The 11,247-nt window shown below is 36.0% G+C and overlaps 1 protein-coding gene across 1 annotated transcript in view; it reads right to left on the bottom strand.

Annotated features, from left to right (window-relative positions):
- Positions 1-641: 641 nt before the first annotated feature.
- LOC127438634 (complement factor H-like) overlaps positions 642-11,247 on the bottom strand; it is a 56,811-nt gene continuing 46,205 nt past the window's right edge. The window contains exon 8 of the mRNA XM_051694338.1: positions 642-928. Coding sequence (XP_051550298.1) covers positions 735-928 — 194 coding nt within the window. The 3' untranslated portion in view covers positions 642-734. The remainder of the gene's footprint in view (positions 929-11,247) is intronic.

Raw genomic sequence — 11,247 nt, 5'->3', positions numbered from 1 at the left:
TAAAATGCCCCTGAAATTCAAATCCGGTGTGCAAATATTGTTCCTTAATGGAAATGCTTATTTCTGACACAGAGGTCCACGATCTTTAACGGAAGAGAAGCATTTCGCAATATTTCATTTTAAGCTGTAAAACTTTATAACAGTCCATGGCTTAGGACAGTCAACAAAGGTAATAAATATTGTTAAATCTCCTACTGATTATGGAGTATCTAATGGAATACTGTCTTTTAACACAGAAAAAAGTTAAGAACCTAATACTAACCCTAACAGTGCTGAGATCAAAAGAGCATTCTTTCACTTCTTTGCAAATGTGGTATCACGATAGCAGGAGATAAAAGGCACAGTGCTGGAAATTTACAGGCATGGAAATTCACTGAATGGATGTGCTTGTCCTAAATTCGGCACATTGAGGCTGAATTTGGGTGGAAAAACATTCAGAATTAACATGTCAATTTCCCATGTTACCATGCTAATAATTTTCATACATTAAAATTGCATCTCTCATAAAATATTTATGAATGTGAATTTACTAAATCAAGTCTTGATCACTGTCTTTCTTTCCTTCCTTCTAAATTGTCTTAACATTTTTCTTTTAGCATTGCTTTAGTTTTACGAGTAAGAAATCCAAAAAGAGACCAAAGTCAATTGGGGAAAAATGCTTTATTTTGACTTGCTCCATTAGTTTTGCTTGGTGTCAGTGCAACTGAAGCTTCAGTGGTTTATTATTTACACTGTCATTCACACTCAGGAAGAGGCATCACACCATTTTGACACATTTGTCTAAAGGGAGTGTTGCCTTTTTTATATTTGAACCACTGACACACAAAGGTGATATAATCCCCGTGTGGCACAAAGATTCTTTCCCTTCCACCCTTCTTCAATTGTATATTCCTTTTGTCCATTTCATCTACTGTCACTGTACAGGGCTCTGAAACAAAAAACATGTGACTCTCAGTGTTACAATGCAAATCCATTACATGACCGTCACCCCAACCTGTGCAAAATTATGACTTAATACTACAAGATCATATCAAGATTGCAAAGAAAAATAAAATGTAGTAAAAGTCTAAAAGCCTCACACATCTTTATACATTGTGCGGCATGTAAGTACTTACTTAAACATGTAAAATGTCCTCTCCATTCACCTTGCACACAGGTGAAGTAGCGGTAACCATCCATTATGTATTTATCAAAGCACATGTATTCAACATTCTCTCCTGAATTGTATTCATTCTTTGTCATTTCTTTTGTATCTGCATTCTCATGGCTCATGCTTGGTGGTCGCCCACATTGAAATTTTCCTGAAGACAAAACAAGGACATCCAATCTCTTATATTTGTTTAATTCTTTGTATTATTAGGCTATTATTATTATGTCTCCTATGATATATTGTTCCTGAGATATAGCTTGAGATTTTTGCATGTATCATCATAAAAATTTGCTAGATAAGTCACAGAACACCTCTCCTCAACCAGCCTCACAATTTGAGGTATCATTAATGCCCTTGGCACAAATGATGCAGGACAAGTTAATACTTAGGTTTAAGGTTTACTAAATCCTTACACTGCTCTCACTAGTGAGCACTTGTTGATTCTTGGTAAAGTCTGGTATGGTGCAATTTGCACTGCTGCAGTCTAGAAACAAATGCTTTCATGCAGAATGATTATTAGCAGCAAGAAAAGAGAATTACCTTTGGCAATTGTGTGTAATTCATTCGAATGAACTTTAAAGAAATGCTTTAAACAAGTTTTTCCACTGCACTCTGTTGTACTCTTTTTCCAAAAGCATACAAAAAGAAACATTTTCCACAAGCTAGAAGGCTGACTCTGAAACTCATCGAACAAAGTTCTTAAAAGTTAATATTTGCCAGTCCTGGGCAGGATTTTAGTGTTAATGTTTTATGTATGAATGGTGGATGTATTTTAAGAAAAAAAAACCAAAACAAAAAAAACATAGATATAAAGGTTATCATTTCCTCTGGTATGGGTTATTTGATTCTTATCTCTTTTGCGACACAAATTGTAATCAGTAACATAATCTTTATGATTTAAGTTTTTTCGGTAATCTAATCTGACTACTTTTGGTTTACTTATTGCATGTTTTAATGAAAATCCAATGATTAGTTTTAAAAATTAAGCACCAATTAACACTCCTTTCATTAAACATTAGTAAATGTAAAATTAAAGAGCAACTCTCTTTGTCAGTCACTGAGTAAAACAACGATGCTTAAAGGGTCATGGAAACACTATGTTACCCAAGTTAGGAAGACAATTATAATATGCATGTATTTTTAAGATAACTGTTGTTATTTAGTCTCTAGATATGTTGTCGAGATGTACCATTTATACCTTCATGAGAAGGTGTGGCCTTAAAGGGATAGTTCACCCAAAAATGAAAATTCTCTCTTCATTTACTTACCCTCATGCCATCCCAACTGTGTATGACTTTCTTTCTTCTGCAAAACACAAATTAAGATTTTTAGAAGAATATTTCAGCTCTGTGGGTTCATACAATGCAAGTGAATGGGTGCCAGAATTTTGACGCTCCAAAAAGCACAAAAAAGCATCATAAAAGTAATCCATATGACTCCAGTGTTTTAATCCATATCTTCGGAAGTGATATGATAGGCGTGGGTGAGAAACATCAATATTTGAGTCTAATATTTGTTTTGCTAGAAATTCTCCTCATTGCCCAGTAGGGGGCAATATGAAGAATATGGGTCACCAAAAACAAAGTGAAAGTGAACGTTAAAGTGGAGATTGACTGAGCAGCGAGGAGAATTTATAGTAAGAAAAATGACTTAAATATTGATCTGTTTCTCACCCACACCCATCATATCGCTTCTGAAGATATTGATTTAACCACTGGAGTCTTATGGATAGTTTTATGCTGACTTGTGTGATTTTTGGAGCTTCTAAATTTTGGTACCCATTCACTTGCATTGTATGGATCAAAAGAGCTGAAATATTCTTCTAAAAATCTTAATTTGAGTTCAGCAGATGAAAGTACGTCATACACATCTGGGATGGCATAAGGGTGAGTAAATGATGATGGAATTTTAATTTTTGGATGAACTATTCCTTGAAACTATGACAGGAGATTTCTTTGCCATCCTGAAGCATGGACAGAAGTCAGTTTGTATGGTAGGCCTGCAAAAGAACAAAGCTGAAAATGCCTGCACCTCTGCAATGCTTTTTTGCTAAATGTTTTTCCTTTTTTTTATTTTTATAGAAGACTAAATGAATAATTTGTTCATTAATTTAGAAACAGAAAACAAATGTCGTGTGCATTTGAGAATTGTATTATGAGCTTTCAATATTCAGTATTGATTTTGGTATGTGCACACATGGATAGATGACACATATAATTATTATTCAAATATTTTGTTTTCATGATGCATTGATTGTAATTTTTATTTAATATAAATATAGAGAACATACACAGAACCTCCAAGTGCTTCTTAAGATCTGATGCGGAGTCTTTTTCAATGCACATTTTGTAAGGCAAAGATTGCATGGCTCAGTTATTTCCCCCCATGTCTATTTGAAAGTCAAATTATATTTGTATTTGGTTAAATGATGAATGAGACCTCACTGTTTTCTGTGTGATAGACAGTAGGACAGTATCACACATTTTTCAGATGCAGAAATTTAGGAAACTAATCAGGTAATTACACACTAGTAGATGAATCATGTACTCCATAAAAAGTAACTGTAGTCTAATTACACATTTAAAACTTTAATGTAATCTAATGTAATATGATTAAGTAATCCAGATTACATGTAATCTGTACCCAACAAAATACCATAAAACATTAAAAACATTGATTATCAATCCTTAAAGATTTAAAATGATTAGAAATTAGTATTTCATTTTAGCTGTAAAACATTTTGACTTACAGTTTATAAAGCTAATAAATAGTATCAGTTGAATTCCCCACTAAATCTCAAACATAATGTACTGATGCAATAGTTTTAATCTCAATTAGTGTAATTAAACTATTGTGGTGCACCCTGAAAAAACAAAAAGGCCAAGATTACCTGTTGTCCAAAAGAAGCATTCAGAAAAACTGTCATGAGTCTTTCAAGCCTCCATGTAGCTGAATTTAAAATAATGCTGTACCCACCCCTTCCTCCACCCCACTAAACAGGGCTCTGTGCTTGTCTTGTCTCTAAAAATGAAGAGACAGGTGCACATTTTTACAAATATGTAAAAATCTCAAAGAAGACATATTTTTATGTTTAAATTAAATGCAACAAGCAAGACAGGACCCAAAAGTTAAAATTTCAGTTGGTTCACAATTTGTGAAGGGTTCAATAACTTATGTCCAAACAGTACTCATTACTCAACAATACAATAATAAAAATAATAGTTGTGCATCATTTTACTTACATCTGAAAAGCAAACCAATGTTGCATTTCTTGAAGTAAACATCATATTCCCAATCAAATGAATTTAATCAGTTAGAGTTTTGTGATGAGTAATAGTTAATGCAGTAACTTGCAACATTTCATGAAATGACTGAATTTGAATATTACAGCAAATTTTAATGCAAAATGGCTTACAACAACATATGAGCATAATTACTGTATTGCTGCATGCATTTCAGATGGAAGTCAAATTTTAAATTATTAGAGAAATAATTTAATAAAATGTATACATTCAAAAAATCATCTAAAATTATACATGCTCATAACAAATTTTATCCATAAAAATACACAAAAAATAATTTTAAGATCTACACATTTCAATTTCATAACAAAATTCCATCAAATTTAATGTAATAATCTTTAAGAAAATAAATAAAAAACTAAATATTTACATTTTTTATTAATTTACTTTTGTTAATCACATATAATAATAATTCAATTTGATGATGAAATGTTTAAATCATAAAAATAGACTATTTTACTTTATGTAATGTACATAAAATAGTTGAAAATATGCACTTTAAAAAACAATCACATTTAACTATTCAACAGCATTATAGAACAACACAACAGTATTAATAGAAAAATAAAAAAAACTGGAAAGCAGTGAAGGCCATCTCAGAGTTCGAGTTTTCTTTTTTTTTTTTTAATCAACATTTTTTATTGATTCATATATTAACAGAAAACAAAAAATAAAATATAATAAACATACATAATTAAACTAAACTACACTCTCCACATCACTCCCCGAGAGTTCCCCCAAAAAACTAAATAATTGCCCCATTTCTTAACAAATAAATCCCCAAACCCCAGCCTTCTACTTACCACTTCCTCGAAAGCAGCTACCCTCCCCATTTCCACACACCACTCCAAAAAAGAGGGCGCTCCATCCGACTTCCATTCCCTTAAAATGATTTGCCTGCCGATCATAAGACTGATCAAAACCCGATTTTTAATGTGATTATCCCCCAAATGTATGACCGCCCCATCACCCAAAACACAGAGTCTGGGACAAAATCAAATTTGAGCGCTCAAAATGTCACACATACAACTCTGAACTTTCAACCAAAATTCTTGAATCTTAGCACACCCCCAAAAACATGGATTGTGTCTCCTTCTTCTGATTGGCATCGCCAGCAGATGGGTGTGTCTTTAAGACCAAGCCTATATAACCTAGAGGGGGTCCAATAGAATCTATGTAATATCTTAACATGAATAAGGCGCACCCTTGCATCTCTAGATGCAGACTTGATGTTTTTTTTTAATCCTAGCCCACACGTCCTCCTCCAATACCAAGTTTAAATCTTTCTCCCATAATCTCTTGATAGAAGATAAAGCTCCATCCCCCAGACTCTGAATTATCAGGGAGTAATACACTGATGCCTCATGACTTTTTCCAAAAGCAGTAATCACCTCTCCCAGAAGATCTGCTGCTTTAGGGGGGTGTGAGCTAGTCCCAAAAATATTACAGAGCAGATGGCACAGCTGTAAATACCTATAGAACTGAGATCTGGGAATCTCAAAGTGTTGAACCAAATTTTCAAAAGATCTAAACACTCCGCTCTCATATAGGTCACCGAGTGTAGTAACCCCCCTCACAATCCACTCTGACCAGCAGAAAGGGGACCTTTCAATACATCATTTAGGGTTCAGCCATATGCTTGAGGCAATATTTAAATAAATGTCCGAATTAAACACTCTGGACACTTTTGTCCATATTGCGTGCAAATGCGAGGGTGTGATTTAACTACTCCGGTTAGTTTAATAGAAAGTCTTTGTAATGGCAAAATAGGAGCAAGAACTTCCTGTTCAATACAAAACCAGGGAGGGGCTCTCTCTGGTGGAAGCGACCAATGTCTGAGACCGAATGCATAATAATAAAACAAAATCTTGGGTAGGCCTAGCCCACCTTTGTCAGTCAGCCTATGTAACTTATTAAAATGTAATCTGGGACGTTTACCATTCCAAATGAAGGACTTTGCTATACTATCAAATTGCTTGAAATAAGAGAGGGGGACATCTACAGGGAGAGATTGTAACAAGTAGTTAAATTTTGGAATACAATTCATTTTAATAATATTAACCTTCCCAATCATAGATAAATGTAATGAAGCCCACCTGCCCACATCGCTCGAAAACCTTTTAATTAAGGGGTCAAAATTAACTCTAACTAAATCAGACAAATTTGCTGGGAATAAAATGCCCATATACTTAATTCCCTGTTTGGGCCACTGGAAGGCACCCAGCTGGAAAGCCATTACTAGGCAGTACGCTGTCAGAGCCAAAGCTTCTGATTTAGACCAACTGACTCTGTATCCTGAGAACTTAGAAAAGGAATGAATAATTCTGTGGAGGCAAGGCATAGATCTAGTAGGGTCGGAGACAAATAACAAAATATCATCTGCATAAAGCACAAACTTATGTGGCATACCTCCCACCACCACCCCTGTAAAATCATTCTCCTTTCTTATCGCGGCTGCTAATGGTTCCAGGGCAGGACAGAGCAATAATTGGGAAAGAGGGCAACCCTGCCGGGTGCCCCTATCCAGAGTAATTAATCCATTCGTTTGTACCACTGCTACCGGCTGTCTATAAGTAACTTAATCCATCCAATAATAGTTTTCCCGAACCCGTATATTTCCATAATCTTAAAAAAATAATCCCATTTTACCATATCAAATGCCTTTTACGGCGTCAAGTGAGATGGCAGTGACCGGAGTCTGATCATTCGCCATTGACCACATGATATTGATGAAACACCTAATATTATCAGAAGAGCTACAACCCCAAATAAACCCCACCTGATCTATATATATATAAGAGATGTCATAACTTTACTTAATTGGTTAGCCAGAATGTTTGACAATATTTTAACGTATAGCTGGATCAGGGAAATTGGACGGTAACTCTTGCACTCACTTGGATCTTTGTCTTTTTTAAGAATCAGACTGATCTGGGCTTGTGTCATGGTTGGCAGAAGCTTTCCATTCTTTAATGATTCCGTATAAACTTCTAACAAATGTGGAGCCAGTTCTGTAGCATAAGATCTAAAAAACTCAGCAGCAAAGCCGTCAGGCCCCGGAGCAGGCCTTAATTACCTCGCTAAGCTCCTCCAAGGTTATCTCAGAATCAAGGGAATTTTTTTGCTCCGTCGTCAGTTTAGGGAGTTCTAATGGTCCACAAAATTTCTAATATCCTCATCAGTAAACGAAGATGTGGAACTATAGAGATGAATATAGAATTCTTTAAAAGCATTATTAATACCAATCTGTCTTGGCACTTTTAATAGTCCCTTCCAGCTCCACAAGTTCTCGTGCTTTGGATTTTTTGATGAATGAGGCATACTGTATGATTTGTCCCCTAAGAACCACCTTAAGTGCCTCCCAAGCCACTCCCATAGAGAATACTGAGGACCAGTTGGTCTCCATATAAACATTGATTTCAGCCTTTAACATTTGTTGGAAATCAGGATTTTGCAAAAGGGATACATTAAAGCACCAACTATATGATTTCTTTTTCTCCGTATATGGCAACTCCTCTAAACTCACCAGGGCATGATCTGAGACTAAGATGTTTCCAATTGAGCAATCCACAACACACGAAATGAGGGACTTAGATATTAAAAAAAAAAAACTATTCTAGAATAAATCTTATGGACTGATGAAAAAAAATTATAATCCCTACCAGATGGGTTCAATAGTCTCCAAATATCTGTAAGACCAATAATTTTACACATGCTGTAAAGCATCAGTGTTGCTTTAAGGGGCTTACACACTTTTGCTTCACTATGATCAAGGACTGATTCCATCAAAAGATTAAAGTCTCCTCCCAAAATTATACCATGAGGAGTGCCAGCGGCTTGCAACATCCCTTCAAGATCTATAAAAAGCCCTGATCATCAGCGTTATGTGCGTAAATATTAGCCAAAATCAACCTTTGCCCCTGAATTTATGCTAAAACAATAATGACTCTTCCTAATTTATCTTTAATCTGTTTGAGACATTTGAATTGTAGATGTTCACTTATCAATGTAATGACTCCCCTGCTCTTACATGAGCCAGCACTAAAGAAAACATGTCCACCCCATATCTTCCCAAATTTTTCAGCTTCCTGTGGGGAAAGATGCATTTCTTGAATAAAACACTATATCATATTTCTTATGTTAAAGAAAAGAAATAACCTTCCTTCTTTTTATGGGGTGCCCCAACCCATTCACATTCCATGTGGAAAGAAATAATCCACTCATATTAACATTTGACATTTTGACATTAGAAATAATAGATTGTGTGTCAAAAATAAAATGATAAAGATCACATACTCCATTAGTGCAACAATCAAACCCTGAACCTCCCCCCGAACCAAACAAACAGAAAAAAGAAAAAACATGTGCACACACGACAGCATCCATCCCTCTAAACTCAAACAGTTCATGTACGAGAGCCCCCGTGACAACTTTGCCATCGGATTTCTCAAGTCCAGTGCTTCTATACAAATTTTGTGAGACAGAATTATATAACAGAAGATAATCTATAAAACAAACTCCAGCCAATAGGCAAAATAAACACAAAGAACGTGTAAATTCACTCACAAAACTGTATCGAAGGCGTGTTCCTCCACAAAACAAGCTCCAGCCACTTGCAGAACCAGCAAAAAAAAAAAGCTGTTCAATTTCCTCGGACAGTCAAATAAATGTTTAGTGAGCCGGCTGTTCATGAGTGCAGCAGATGACTTAATCCTTCCAATGTCCTGCAAAAAATACTCCACAAACCAAACTCCAGCCAATAGGAGGCATAAGCACAAAGAACGAGCAGATTCATCCACAACTGTCCCGAAGGAGTGTTATTCCACAAAACAAACTCCAGCCGCTAGGCGGAACCAGCACAAAAAGAAACTAGAAAGGCGCACAGCTTCCTCAGACAGTCAGGTGTATGTTCAGCGAGACAAGCTCACTTGGGGGCAACGTGAGAAACACATCATGACTTCCTCATTCCATTGATTTTATGAAAGACATCACTTGATGTGGGCATGTAAATATTTTGCGGCCATCCTTAGTATCTATTCTCAGTGTGTCCAGAAACATCAGTGCAAAAACGGTCTTCCGTTGATGTAAGAGATTCTTGCATTCCTTGAATCGATAACGTTTCTCACTTGTCGAATTTGCAAAGTCTGGAAACAAGAAAATGCTGTGGTTTTTCCAACAAAGCCTTCCTTTATGCCTCGACTCACGTAACACAAGATCTTTATCGGATGATCTCAGAAATTTGGCCAGAATTGTTCGGGGCCTGTCTCCCTCATCCGATCTCTGAGCCGGGAATCTGTGAGCTCACTCGATTTCCAGCTTATGGCCTGTTATGTCGAGCAGACTCGGGAAGGAATTTCACCATATCTCTGCCTTCCTCATGCTCAGGAATTACAACAATTCAGACATTGTTTCACCAATTACGATTCTCCAAATCCTCCAGTTTTTCCCAAAAGCGTTCCAAGTCTATCTTGGTCGCTAGTGGATTTGCAGCTAATTCCCTCTCCGATGACTCCAGATAATCTATTTGTTTCTTGACATCCCTGATTCTTGTAACCAACTCAGAGAATTTCGCCTCCATTGCCGTAATCGATTGACGTATTACAGCAAGATCCTCCATGTCTGCTACGACTTTCGCCAGCATAACAGACATGCTCACCATTTGCCGCTGAATTTCTCCCGTTGCACCATCCAAACCGAGTCCCTGGTCTGCGGGCCTATCTGAGATATCAGCTTGAGCACATAAGTGTCTTTTAATATCTCCAGAGCCTGAGGATTTTGAATTCTTTGACATGTTGACTTCTTAGAACAGTTATGTAGCAGGGTGTATCGAATCTCACCGGTTTATGATACAAAAAGAATTAAAAACTAGCAAAGTGCACAGAGCTCGCCGTTCACAATCCGACCCCCATATGGCACTATGTGACTCTTCCTTTTTTCTTTTTTTTTAATGTAAATTCATATTTCGGGTCCATTTGATGTTTACATACTTTTCAAGTTAAACCCATACAGAAATACTGTACAGAAATATGTATGGTTTTCACTGATATAAAAAAGTAAACATTTGTAACATGTATTTTCCCAAATCAGAAATATGATTTGAATATGTACATAGCCCATATGTCTAAATATATAAAAGTTTATAAGATCATGGCCATATGTCAGATTTCTGTTTAGGAAAGTATTTGAAATACCTTTAAACTTTCACTATTACCAAGCATACAATACTATGTTTTTTGTGTGTTTTTTTTATGTTAATTTTAACAGATTTAAACCAAGTCTGTTTGTTGTTTACTCTGTAATGGACCCTTTTCACAAACTTTGATGACATGTTTCCAACTCATTTAGCTGTGTATTTTGTGTGTGTGTGTGTGTGCAAATTTATAACATTATGCTTTATGTTATATTACCCTGGAATTAGTTTAAAAATACTAGTTACCACAGCTGTGGTGGGGTTTCTATACAGCTACTGAGGGAGTGACAATAAATTTAGCATCTTCTCTCAACCGACTGTCGTAATCCACCACGCTCTATTTTTTTCCTCTCGTGGAAAGTTGTGGAAACGTAATAGTGGATTTTTTTCTTTTGCTGTTGGAGTAAATGGATAATTAAAAATAAAATGAACTGTGTTCTCCCATTCACCACTATAGAAGCCCTGCCATGTGCCATCAAATTGTCCATTAGTCCATCTACTTCCAGTTTGATCCATTCAAAAGGATCTGCGAAGACCCACTGCGAGAGCATGAGAGTTGGGTATGGTCGCATTGGAGCCAGTCAGAGTGCAATGTAAGCATTTCC

This window comes from Myxocyprinus asiaticus, chromosome 50 (assembly GCF_019703515.2).
Source record: "Myxocyprinus asiaticus isolate MX2 ecotype Aquarium Trade chromosome 50, UBuf_Myxa_2, whole genome shotgun sequence".
Classification (NCBI taxonomy): domain Eukaryota; kingdom Metazoa; phylum Chordata; class Actinopteri; order Cypriniformes; family Catostomidae; genus Myxocyprinus; species Myxocyprinus asiaticus.
The sequence above is the reverse complement of the archived record's forward strand: the minus strand, read 5'-3'. Positions and strand labels throughout refer to the sequence as shown.